This window comes from Mchenga conophoros, linkage group LG12 (assembly GCF_057382185.1).
Source record: "Mchenga conophoros isolate Kocher_MC1m ecotype Shallow Benthic linkage group LG12, M_conophoros_male_GT1.1, whole genome shotgun sequence".
NCBI lineage: Eukaryota > Metazoa > Chordata > Actinopteri > Cichliformes > Cichlidae > Mchenga > Mchenga conophoros.
Window position 1 is genome coordinate 2,444,634 of NC_140537.1, and position 13,748 is coordinate 2,458,381.

The 13,748-nt window shown below is 40.4% G+C and overlaps 1 protein-coding gene across 1 annotated transcript in view; it reads right to left on the reverse strand.

Annotated features, from left to right (window-relative positions):
• Nucleotides 1–13,748, reverse strand: part of adgrd2 (adhesion G protein-coupled receptor D2) — a 58,130-nt gene that overhangs the window by 20,324 nt on the left and 24,058 nt on the right. Inside the window, exons 11-19 of the mRNA XM_085293284.1 lie at nucleotides 12,521–12,626; nucleotides 12,380–12,435; nucleotides 12,105–12,231; nucleotides 11,799–11,902; nucleotides 11,467–11,569; nucleotides 7,645–7,798; nucleotides 4,790–4,923; nucleotides 3,352–3,467; nucleotides 1,322–1,442 (exon numbers count right to left, since the gene is read on the reverse strand). Coding sequence (XP_085149410.1) covers nucleotides 1,322–1,442; nucleotides 3,352–3,467; nucleotides 4,790–4,923; nucleotides 7,645–7,798; nucleotides 11,467–11,569; nucleotides 11,799–11,902; nucleotides 12,105–12,231; nucleotides 12,380–12,435; nucleotides 12,521–12,626 — 1,021 coding nt within the window. The remainder of the gene's footprint in view (nucleotides 1–1,321; nucleotides 1,443–3,351; nucleotides 3,468–4,789; nucleotides 4,924–7,644; nucleotides 7,799–11,466; nucleotides 11,570–11,798; nucleotides 11,903–12,104; nucleotides 12,232–12,379; nucleotides 12,436–12,520; nucleotides 12,627–13,748) is intronic.

A 13,748-nucleotide genomic window follows, 5' to 3' on the forward strand; every position in this document is an offset into this window, starting at 1 on the left:
AAGTCATGTGACTCGAGTCCACACCTCTGGTATTCTCCGCTGTTGTGCTGGTTACACTAACATGTATCGTCACAACATCACAGCACTGGATACACTTCACTATGCAGCTGCTAACCAAGAAGGTGGAGGAAGACTGAACCACTGGAAGAGGCTGGGGTTCTTTGTTTCCCTCTTTACAACAAAAGTGCAAAATGCTTTAAACCTTTTTTAATACATTTCATCATTTTAACAATAAACCTTTTTGACAAAAGTAACCAAGTAATTGATTGCTTGAATACCTAATTCAACCCATTCAAGTGAAAAGGCCGCCCGAATGAGCCAATGGGAGATTCTTAAACATTTATTGGGTGTTCAAAGACTTTCCACGCTACACAACACATTCACCAATTCACGAACACATCCATATTGCACTTTATTCTATGCACTTTTTAAATTTTTTGAATCACACCCACTCACTGACTGATGCACCTGGAGCTACTCTCAGTATAGAATTGTTCCCTTGAAAAGCTGAGGTTCAAAGCACTGACATTCCAGTTGGTAGATAACCCCCAATACATAAGCAACTGTAATGTTGCAGTAATTATGATTAATAAAACACAAATGTTACTTTTCACAAGACAGTCTACAGTTACACCTCTGCTTTCTAACCATACAAAACAACCAATACTTGTTATTGTCTCTTTGTTGTATCATTTGAAGTATGCGGTTATCTGAGAGCATCTCATTGGGCAGTTACCTTCAGGGAGTCCTCTGTGCTGTTTGGTCCAAACACCTCTGTGGTGTGTTTTATTAATGTTTCATCACGCTGAGCTTGTGTATTATATGTTTCTGTATGCCATTTACTCATTTAAGAGCCTCTCCTGTAGATGACATGTGCACGTCATAAAGCCAGAAGTGTGGCTTTTGGCATCAAAAGTCTAAATGAATGATGTAATTTGAATTCTCCTCTCTGAGTAAATGAAGAAGAAAGATTATATATCACATCGACACATTGTCTAAATCAGGGCTGCCCAATCCCAGTCCTCGAGAGCTACTATCCTGCAGCTTTTAGATGCATCCCTACTCCAACACAGCTGAATCAAATGAATGGCTTGTTATCAGGCCTTTGCCAAACACGATGGCATGCTGAAGAGGTAATCAAACCATTTGATTCAGCTGTGTTGGAGTAGGGATGCATCTAAAAGCTGCAGGATAGTAGCTCTCGAGGACTGGGATTGGGCAGCCCTGGTCTAAATGAACACAATTCAGCTGCTGTTTTGTTTCCTTTTGCAAGTAACCACTAATATTACAGCAATATGCAAAGAGCTGGGGCTTTGCTTACCTGGAAGGAGTTGAGAGCAATGAAAATATAGGCAACTACCACAGACAGATGGACAAGCACGCCACACAGCCAGGTCAGACCCAGGACAGGCAGCAGGATCAGAACTGGACGGGTCACAGCCCTGCAAGCACACATGTACATGAAACATCCATGAACACCGGGTGTGTGCAAAGATGAGCTCGAGGTCTCACACCTATGAAAGAAAATTCACCTTGTGTTGATTCCTGAGTACTTTTCTTTCTCTTTGTTAACCCTGTTATAAAACTTGAGGACAGACAGAAGGAACAAGCAGAGCGGAGTTTTCAAGTTATTTTGATGACATTTTCTTCTCAGATATTTCCTCCTTGAATTCTCATCAAAGATCTCTCCATAGCTAAAGATTTTACCGCCTACCACAGTCATGCTCCTGTTCCTTTGCAATCTTTCTTTCAATGATCCTGGTGCTTATACGGCCAATAACCATTTCATGGGGCAAGGCAGAAGAGGTTGCCTTTGTTCAAACCACTATTGTTGTCACACTGCTGCACCTGGGTAGAGAGATTGAGTTTTCAGACTACACTGTGTCTGCAAGGACAAAGCCAACACTCTCTTCCCTTTTATTTTTGAAAGTCGTTTTCCCTCTAATCTCTTCAATTGACGTAACACTGGCACAGACTTTCAGTCTGTTTGTGAGGGAACGAAGAGACAGCGAGAGCGAGAGGGGGAAACAGCTTTGGGCTGAGATAAAAAGGAAGAGAGCTGCTTGATGCTGGGTTGAAGCATTTTGTTTACCTGAATCTGAAATTATCATCAGGTAAAATATGTGAGATCCCAGTTTCTCCTTCAGACAGCAAGACTTTCTAATTGTAATATTTTGACCTGTGCATTATCCTCTGACAAGCACATTACTGAAGAATGCCCACACATTCTACATATAAAATATCTACAGGTACATGTAGATGTGCATTAAATAATAATTTCTTCCCTACCTGTAATGATTTTAACATCTTAACCACTTTTTAAAGAATATCTGCTTAATTGGAAGCAGAAAACTAACATTTATAGGATGTAATGGGAAATATATTTGCACGGTTTAAAAAAGTAACGTTTATTTGGGCCTAAAACAAAAGACACACCTTAAACCGGTCGATGATGAAAGAGTGGATATTAAGGGGGTAAACATCAAATGGTTTGGATTCATTTTGTCCAGAAAATGAAAACTCGACTGTGTCTGAAATAATATTTACGTAAAAAACAACAAAAACTCACCACAGATCTGCATTTTAACAGGAAAAGAAAAAAGCATATCGTAGCAGAGCTACTAAGTTTAACTGTAGCACTGCAACAGAACTGGGTGGAAGTCGTGTTTGCTGCTCAGCATTTGGAAGACTAATACATTTTTACATGTATGTAATTAACAGTTAGTGTAGCAGGACAACAACACTTTGTTGTTTCTGCCACAACTTTAAGGGCAACAATGACTGTTACATAAAACGAACAAACACCGTACTGTACGACATCTACAGAGAGCGTTTGGCTGTCCTCTTCCTCTGTGCCTCTTCCAATCCTGGTGGGGAACTCATTTTTTCAGGTATCCTAATTTTAAGAGGACTTGATAGGAACAGAAATGCTAAATAGGAGAAGGGAACAATCCGGTCCTTTAATGTGAGGAGAAATTCTAAAGAAAAGTGCTTTAAAGAATAACAGTTGTAGCAAAGTTGTAGCAACCGCACGCACACACACACACACACACACACACACACACACACACACACACACACTCCCACAGAAACAATTGTGCAGGGCCCAGGTGTTAAGCTGATAAGCACTTACAACTCCCACAGTAAACTCCCCGTCTCTCACACTGTCTCTATTCATCATGGGTTGCTCAACCAAAAAGAAAATAGCAAGCTTGTGTGTATCTGTGTGAAGAGAGAGAGAGGCAGAGCGAGTTTGGCCAGACAACAGAAGAAAAAAAATCGTAGGAGAGCACAGAAAAAGCAGGAGGAGAGGGAGTGACAGAGAGTGCTACAAACTTTATTGTATCTCACCAGGTAAGGTCATAGGTTTGCATCTTTGATGCTGAGCTTGGACTGAGCATCTTAGCACGGCGACGAGCGCTGGAAACAGTCACCATGACAACCCGACACAGCACAACCGCATTGACCTGCAGGCAGAGGACAACAGCATCAACACGGCCTCCGGCAAACACAAGACGTGCCACTGCAGAACCACTTGGCCTCCAGCTCACATGAGGAGGAGGGAGATGTTTCCCTTCTGCTCAGGCTGCAGGAAATCAAATCACAGCAAACAGCATTCAGTGAATGCAGTGTACGTGATTTCAGTTTGCACAGCTCCTCGCCTCTGTCAGGTGGAGGGAACAGAATATACAAATTAAGGAAACACTCACTGTTATGATTCTGCAACAAATCCAGAATGACCTGATACTCTCATTAAGACATCCAGGTATTTGTTTATATATTTGTATTTCTATTAGTAAAATTTACCGTATGAATAGGCAAACCAAATAAATGCATTTTGTCATAAAGCATTTTTAATAATCTTTTAAAAATATAAAATTTGCATTTTTTGCCCCCACATTTGAGTAGCAGGTTCTTTGCAGCTCCTTGTTGATGCATTGTGATGTCATTTTTGTCTACTCTCCAGTTTGTGTTTGGTTTGGTGACTCTGTGTTTCCCTCCCTGAGCCTGGATCTGTTGAAGTCTTCCCATTAAAAGCGGGTTCTTCCTTCCCACTGTCTCATAGGGAATCATTTGATCTTTTGGATGATAATATTCTCCTCTAATATTGCGGTGTTTTAACCTTATAAAATGAAGTGATTGAAAAGAATGGGAACTTATATGTAAAACATAAATATTCTTAAAAAACATAAAAAACACCACACAAACAGACACATAAGACAAAGTGTAAAGTCTCTTCATCAGGATATAAGTGGCTACAAATAAAAATGTTATTTTTTGTAAACTTTCTTTTCAATCTCACATCACTTGAACCTTCTACTGTTAAAAACGACTCTGTTAGTAACAATAGATGATCTCTAATTTTTTAGTATAAGGATAGTTACTTATGTGGTTACTGTTGGCTTAATTATGGCAACAGCATTCTGTCAGATTATGTCTAAGATTTATTACATCATGGTGATGGTGGTGGTCAGAGGGCCCGGTGGTGCCAGTGTCCGGCAGCCTCGCCTCTGTCAGTGCGCCCCAGGGTGGCTGTGGCTACAATGTAGCTGCCATCACCAGTGTGTGAATGTGTGTGTGAATGGGTGGATGACTGAATGTAGTGTGAAGCGCTTTGGGGTCCTTAAGGACTAGAAAAGCGCTATACAAATGCAGGCCATTTACCATCTATAAACTTTCATGAAATTTGGAACAAAATGTGCGACATGAAATTTTGTTTGCTTGGCCAATAAAGATACTGAATAGAATGAAAATCAGGGACAGATACAGCAAAAATAAGATTACATACTGTCAAGACAAATATCACAGGTCCCACAAAGGCCCAGATTGTATCGGTCTTCACATTGAGCCAGCAATGATCGTCTGCTTTGTATTTGTCCATGGATATCACCAGGGTTACCCCAACAACCAGAACAGGCACACCTGAAAACAGTTTAATAACAGAACAACTGCATATCAAATAATACTATGAGTTATAGTTATAGTTCTATATTTTTACTTCATTTACAGTTTTTTGTGCTTATTAAATTGGTTTTGGGATTTTTGTCTCAGTTTGGTGTGGTATATTACATTATTAGTATGTTAGTGTTCGGTTTTTAAATACATCATTTTTATTATAATGTGTGCATTTTTCAAGGAAATTTTATAAGAAGTTATAAAAGACACAACAGATGTCACGTCTCATCCTCAATGTGCGCCAAGGCTCTCTCACGCCAGTTCTTCACACAAAGACCAAATCCAAAGATATTTCCTCTAATTTTAAATTATTTACTTTTGTAATTCCATAATATGAAAGTTTTGTTTCTAAAGTTCTGTTTTTACTTGTAGCTTTTAGTTTATCGTGCTGAACTATACCAGCCTTGCTGTGCTGGTGTCACAGAGGCGACACGTTTAAAGACGTTGCTTCAACAGAGGAGCGCTATGAAGCCTGTCCCACTGAATGTCTCCTCTGAAGGGTAACTCTGCACATCTGCATGGAGAGATGAGAGGAACACCTGAAAACTGTTTGTGCTTCACTTCTCATCATATGACAAAACACGCAGACTCACAGATGGATCTGGGAAGTTTGAAAGTCAGGTGCAGGAAACTTGTTTTGTTTGGTTTGTTTGCTATTTAGTAGGAATCATGTCTAGAATATAAAAGAGTTCATCTGCAGTTTGACTGATTAACTACTGTAAGCATGTGTAACATGTGGCTTTAGACAACATCAGGGCTCGCCATCATTCTGCTTCTGCACATCTTTCACAGTTTCACTGGCCACCAGTACCAGCTGAGCCAAGCTACAGATCAAAACACAGTTTGGTTGTTGGATGACTTCTGTGCCGTAGTGGTATCTAGTGACAGCAGACATGAGCACATGTTTGAAAGGAATGAAAGTTGGACAAAGAAACATAAGCAGAACTACTTAGTGGCCACTATGTGCTACAGTGACGTCTACATTTTACACTTTTAATGTAGCAGCATCTTCTCTAGACTCAAAGTAAAGCTAGTTAACTCAGTCTTCTTCCCAATCATTGTCTTATTCTTGTAGCAGCTGAACTACGTAATGTAGCTTTAAAAGTGACCTTGTCAGGGATTTGTGAACGCACAGAAACAATAAACGTGTACTCTCTCTGTGGTTAGATTATCTGTATCCTTTGAGGAACCACTTTATAGACAGAATAATTTGACACTGTTGTTAAAGCAGCTGTACCTATTTTTGTTGTTAATACAAATTTCGTCAAAATGTCATTCAGACTGCTGAAAGACTGTGACGGACTTTGCAGTTATTACATTTAAATAATGCACAAATAGCCCAAAAGGTGAGTTTGTAAGGAGAGCCAACCAAACCAAAACTAACTGTCTGTTTAACATACACGACCATTCTTGTTGTATTTATGCTGCTAAATGTTGTTTATGCTACACTGAGCCCACTCAACAAAGTGAACACTTTACTATCATTAAGGCCACTTTGGTGAATATTAGTGATGTGCACAAAAGCATCGGCTCTTTGTATTAACTGTCTTCCCACATCCATCACACACAGCATCACTTCTATGCTGAACGTAAACGCAGCTATGATCTGTGAACAAGTCAAGACTGTGCGTTTTGTGCTCTAATGTTTTGTGACTCGGGTTTCTCATTGGCTCCCACTCTTGCGGAGGCGTAGCACGCACATGAATGAGAGGCGGGAGGCGATTGTAGTTCCTATTAACAGGGTGTTTCCGACTATCCCGCTAATTGCAGAGTTTACTTTTGTCTGGATGTCATATTTACGATTAAAAACAAATTTAATCAAGATAGATATTTACATTTTCATATAGGAATTGATCCTGAAACATGAAACGCTGGTAACGGAAGTATAAATATTTCAGGATTGCGTCACTACCCCTCAGTCAGTGAGTGAGACGAGGACAGCGGTGAGGAGGAGAGTGCGAGTGCATCGCAGAAACACATACATATAACTGACAGTAGCAAATGAAGCAGCATCTGGCTGCAGTTTAAAGAAGCAGATACTAAGAGGAGAAATCACATCAGCCCATCCAAGCTGAGGCTTCTGAGTTTTCTGAATGTCAGCCTGCACTGAGGACAGACTGCTGAGTTTGTTCTGCTTCTGTTCAGTGGATTTGTAAGAATCCTGCTTTTGAAACAGAACAAATACACTAAATTAGGCAATTATAAGGCTTCTCATAAAAACGCTAAATGCAAAAGGGTTTATCAACACACAAAGCATTCATATTTGCCAAATAAAGCTAAAATATGAGGCTACAGATGATAACAAATTAAGAGCCATTTGGGAGCCAAAAGAGCCGGCTCTTCTTTGGGAGCCGTGCCACAAGAGCCGGCTCTCTGAAGAGAGCCAAACTTCCCATAACTAGTAAACATTTGAAGATTTGGGAAGATGAAGAGTCTTTCTGCCATTATCAGGAGTTTATTTGAGAATTAACTGTTATAAAGTTTTGTGATATTGTAAAGTTGATTTGAAAAGATTTTATTTAAAGATGATGAAATGGAATTAATCCTTGTTGGACTTGTTGCCACTCACTCAATGGCGACACTCTGAGTTTCTAATCTGATATTAAGTTTTTAGAATGAATGTTTCTTTCTGAATGTCATAAACCAGACTGAAACTTGACAAGCTGCTTCAGTGAGATTAGAGTTTACCCCAGCCAATGGCATAGTAGACTTTCATCCTGCGGTCCTCGCTGATATTGACAGACACGACTTTACTCCACAGTAGCAAGCCCTCCACCAGCATCCAGGAAAAAGAAGCCATGAATAAGAGATGAAGTAGTGCAGTCACCAGGAAGCATGCTGTCTGCAGGATTTAAGGAATACAAAAGCAAAGGTGAGCTGTGGGCTGAGCTGCATTGTTAATTACCTCCCTGAATCATGGATGAAAACGATTTTGTTGGTCATGTCTTTGGAGATTTTCATAAAACATAGCCATTAATTACTGGTTAATGGTTATACTTAAAAATTGTGCTAATGACACATGGCTGTATATTTCTGCTATGCTCACAGACTACTCACAGCATGAAGTCATAACATGCACTTATATCATTTACTGCAGTGCACTTTCTCTGCTGAGTCACTGATCAGACTATAAATAGATCCAGGCAGATCCAGGTAGTAATCAACTGGCCCGCACATATGATTAGCCAGGGGCGGAGCGGGGGTGTGGCTTAGTGGGCTTAAGCCCGGGTTGTTTTGTCAGAAGCCCGGGGTCTTTTGGAGTGTAATTTTTTCATAGTTAGATGCCTGGCTGACAACTGTATAAAGCAAAAACTACACACAATATTCGAAGCACATAGTGCACACTGTGGGAATTTACGACTGTGCGTGAATCCCCCCTGATATTGGTATGATCCGAGCTCAGACACTAAGCGACTGAGCGAGGGGGCGGGGCAGCTGCTACCTGCGAGTGCGCTGTTGGAGAAACGCAGCCAGGCAGACAGAGGAGAACTGAAGTTCGACCAGGTACCAAAGCAAATCATTCGTACTGTACAAATAATGTAAATATGACGGTGAATCACGAAAGATTGATATCAAACTGATCACTTGACCCATATTACGTTACTTGCTCTTCGAATGAATCAACAAATGGCGAAATGAAAAGCCGAACAACAACAAAGCTGTTTCTTTAGAGAGTCTCAGCTCACATGTGTTTATTTCATATTTTCAGTTGTTTCCCTCCACGGCTAAACAAAGCGTTTCAGTAATGTACTGATATACAACAATGGACATAAGGAGCTTCTTTCAAAGAAAAACTCTGGTAGATGTTATTTTATATATTATGCTTTGTATGTTGTTCAGTATATTTCTATGCAAAACAAGAGGAACTTCAACACACAGCAGTATATTCACAGCTGAAACCAGATATTTACACTTTAGGGAAAAAACATAAAACCAATTTTTTTTTACTGTACAACATCAATTTAGAGTAAACTTGTTTTGTTTTGGGTAAATAAATATTGAAATATCTTTCGAATTAGTTAAATGTCCGAATAAAGAGAGACAGAGCTTCTGTTTTTATCACTTTCAAATTTAGGAGTACATGTACACTAAGTTTATTGTTAATTAATAAGAAAACTGCAGACGATTCCATCCTGAGCTGAAGAAGCTTCTGATTGGTCCGTAGAGTCCATGTGAGTAAACTGGTGGCACAGCTGTGGATGCATATAAGGCAAAACACAGAGCCTGTTTCTGTGACATGGGAACATCAAGAGATGTCAACAAAACACCAGGAAGAGAACTGTGGAGCTCCATAAGTGTGGCTCAGAATAAAGTTAACAAACATGTTTTTTATATTTATCAATCTAAAAAAATTAACATTTAGTCTGATTTGATGTTACAATTAAAAAAAGTGTTTTTATCTGAAGAGTAAATATCTGGTTTCAACTGTATATTTGATGATTTTCAGCACAAAGAGGGAGAGAGAGGAACAGAGATGAACAAGAGCAGGTGAGACACACATGTTAGTCAAATGGTTGTTTACCAGAAGTATCAGCGTATCACAGGTCCTCATGTATCTCGTACCTAGTGTTTCTTTTTAGGTTTACTATTTTTCAAATTCTATATTTATTAAGTTTTGCAGCTTGTTTGCACAACAAGACTAAATAATTATATAAACTTTTCTCAATCTAAATATTGTACTTTGGTAGAATTAAAAAATAAGTGTAGTGCAGGTCTATGATGATTTTTAGTGCTGCTATCATCTAGTTCTGATTCTGGTTCTGTCTTGGTTAAGTCCTCAGTAGTCCTGATTTTGAACTGTTGTAGTCCTGTTTTAATTCCGGATCAGTTAGCTGTGTTTTTACTCACAGACCCGACTCTTGGAACGTCAGACCCGATGCCCTTTTCTGTCAGTTCTTGCCCTTGGATGCCTCTGCAGAGGAGACCACTATATTATCGCCGCCTGTATCGCTGGATTTCTGATGTGGGAGAGCGAGTCCCAGGTTCCCTGATCCAGGTAACGACCCATCCTCAGTTTGATCCCAGGTCATCCATTGGTGGCATGCGGCCAGGTTCACGTGCTATCCAGACTTGGACTGCATGATAATTTTCCTGCAATGTTTGTTTTGGTGGCCTTCCCTCAAAAAGGATGACCGGGAGTATGTGTCAGCTTGTCAGGCGTGTGTCCAAAGTAAGGCTTCCAGTTCCATGCCCGCAGGATTCCTCTGGGGGCATTGGACCCACATGTCTCTGGACTTCATCACCGCCCTTCCTCCTTCAGCAGGTAACATAATTATCCTCACTACTGTTGACCACTTTTCTAAACAACCCATTTTATCACCCAAAGTGCCATCCGCACTGGAGATGGCCCAGCTAATGACTGATGATGGGCTCCAGCTGCATCGTGTCAGACTGTGGCTCTCACTTTGCCTCACAGGTGAGGAAAGAGTTCTGCTCCATTCTGGGAGCCCAGATTTCACCCAGAGACTAATGGTCAGGTGCAGAGGACAAATCAGGAGCTGCAGGCCTCTCTTCAATACACCTGGAGTTCCCAGGTGGAACTCCAGGTTGGCCTGGGTCGAGTATGCGCATAACTCCCTGACATCCTCAGCGACTGGGCTCCCGCTATTGATAGGCTATCAGTGATTCTTGTTGCCCTCTGTGGAAGGTGAGTGTTTGGTACCACCTGTTTAACACCATCTCGGCAGGTGTTGGCAACTCAGGAGGGCGACACAAACAGCCCTGCTCTGGACGAAAGAGCAGAATAAACAATGTGCGCATCGCGGTAGGACACTTGAACCGCGTTACTCACCTGGTCAAAAGGTTTGGCTTTCCAGCAAGCGTTTTAGGTACAGACTGAATCCCGCAAACTCTCTCCTAATTACATCGGAACATTTGAGATCGACTTTCTAATTAACCCTGTCACAGTTTGTTTGTTTGCAACATGTGCATCCATGTTCCACGTCTCTCAGCTCAAGCCCACCGTTTCCAGCCACTGTAAATAAGTTCACCAAACTTCATTCTGAGTCCGCGATTGAGTCTTTTAGACTCTGACATAAAAGGAATACAAACTGAAACATAACCACATGACAAACATCATTTTATTCATTTAAATATGAAATGTAGTGAAAAAAATCTTCGTTATTTGCATATTCTTCACACTTAAATGTTTCAGATAAAGCAATTATCAATAAACAATTAATAATAAATTATCAATTTATTAAGAGCAAAAAGCTTTTTACAAAATCCACATTCTGATAGCGTAGGATTAGGATCAACACTGATGCTGATATCGCTCTAAATGACCTATAAAAATTCAGATATTTTCCACTTGGGTGTCCAAACAGGATTTTTCTTTGTTTTTAAATGGGGGATATTCATTTGCTCTTCCTTAAACCCCAGCTGGGTTTGCCAGTAAATATTAAGAACATAAAGTTACAAAGTTCTCAGGATTTAGAAATTGCTTGATTTAATTTCATGTATTTTTATTTTTAAAACACTTGATGTGTTCAATTATATGCAAAGACTCACCTCGTTTTCAGAAGCCCAACTGCTGCACATCAACAGCAGCTCAGCCACTCCCAGAGCAACTATAAGGTTCTTATGGACAGTTGTGCGGTCTGATTTAGGGACACTGTACAAACACACACACGCAAGGACACACAGTAAAAATATGTGAGCAAAGCTCTTACAGCAGTTCTCGGGATTAAAAAAGTTTTACTGCGATGCTGTTCACACATCTACAGAGCACAATGTTCTGCTTTTTTCCGCTCCATTTATTGATGGGAATCTAGCAGGGTTATATGAAATGCTTTTCACCCTTGATGCTTTACAGAGTGCACTCTGTGACGTTTGTGACTCACCCCACGGAGATGAAGAGGATGAAGGTGAAGAGGAGGCCACACAGAGACACTCCACAGCCAATGAACGTCAGCACCTGCAGAGCTTTTTCATTCTCTGGGCTCCTCTGACACAGTAACACCCATTTACAGACACACACACACACACACACACACACACACACACACACACACACACACACACACACACACACACACACACGCACACACACACAGAGCAAATGTTGTATTAATAGCTCATAGTGAAGATGAAAGCACAAATAAAATCCAGAGTACCACAGCCGTGACAGCTGAGTAGAGGAATATTACCTGGGCTTCGTACACCTGCAGCAGTAATGCAAAGTTGGTGGTGTGGTTGCAGTAGCACACAGTATATCCATACTGCTTGGACACTATTTCACAGCCCTTGGTATTCCACCACCCACCAGCGTCTGGGCTAATAAGACACAATTTATTCAACAAACACAATTTACATATGTACATCCCCATTTTTGATTAAAAAATTACATTTATTCTGGTTTTATGGGGAATTTAAAGAAATTCAAAATACAAATCCTTAAAAAAAACCTGTAATTTTTACTTACGTTAGATTAAAATCCCAGAAGGCACACACGGGATCATACACAGTACCATCTGGATTCTGTAGAACATATGAGAAATATGAATATAGTTATAAAAAACGGTAGACATGTACAGTTAGCAGAAAATAGAGAGATTTTGTTGACCTGTACTCTATGTTGGAGCTGGAAGCGAACTGCCATGCTAACTGGTTGGTCATCTCCCAGTACTGTGGTAGAAATGACTGAAGAACCCAAGATGGTGCCTAAATACCTGGTTTGGCACAAAAGATTGTGAATTCTCACAGTGAAAGCACACAAGGTAGAACCAAGTATAAAGAACAGGCACCAAAACCTTTTATCTGAAACAAATACTGATGAATCTTTGTACGTTTGTAAGGTCTTTACCTTACAAGATAAATCTACTGCTGTTGTGATTTGGTGCTGTACAAAAAAAAAAAAACTGAATTAAATAACCTGAGGATGAAATTTCAACAGAACAGTATGTAGAAATGTTGGGCGATCGTGGCTCAAGATTTGGGAGTTCGCCTTGTAATCGGAAGGTTGCCGGTTTGAGCCCCGGTTCCGACAGCCATCTCTAGACCCAGCAGTCTTAGCTAATTATAGGCCAACCTTCCTTTCATATCAAACATCCTTGAAAGAGTAGTTGTCAAACAGCTAACAGATCATCTGCAGAGGAATGGTTTATTTGAAGAGTTTCAGTCAGGTTTCAGAGCTCATCACAGCACAGAAACAGCTTTAGTGAAGGTTACAAATGATCTTCTTATGGCCTCTGACAGTGGACTCATCTCTGTGCTTGTCCTGCTAGACCTCAGTGCAGCGTTCGATACTGTCGACCATAATATCCTATTAGAGCGATTAGAACATGCTGTAGGTATTACAGGTACTGCACTGCAGTGGTTTGTATCATATCTATCTAATAGACTCCAGTTTGTGCATGTAAATGGAGAGTCCTCTTCACACACTGAGGTTAATTATGGAGTTCCACAGGGTTCAGTGCTAGGACCAATTCTGTTTACATTATACATGCTTCCCTTAGGCAGCATCATTAGAAGACATAGCATACATTTACACTGCTATGCTGATGACACCCAGCTCTATCTGTCCATGAAGCCAGATAACACACACCAATGAGTTAAACTGCAGGAATGTCTTAAAGACATAAAGACCTGGATGGCCGCTAACTTTCTGCTTCTTAATTCAGATAAAACTGAGGTTATTGTACTCGGCCCTGAAAATCTTAGAAATATGGTATCTAACCAGATTCTTACTCTGGATGGCATTACCTTGGCCTCCAGTAATGCTGTGAGGAACCTTGGAGTCATTTTTGACCAGGACATGTCCTTCAATGCACATATTAAACAAATATGTAAGA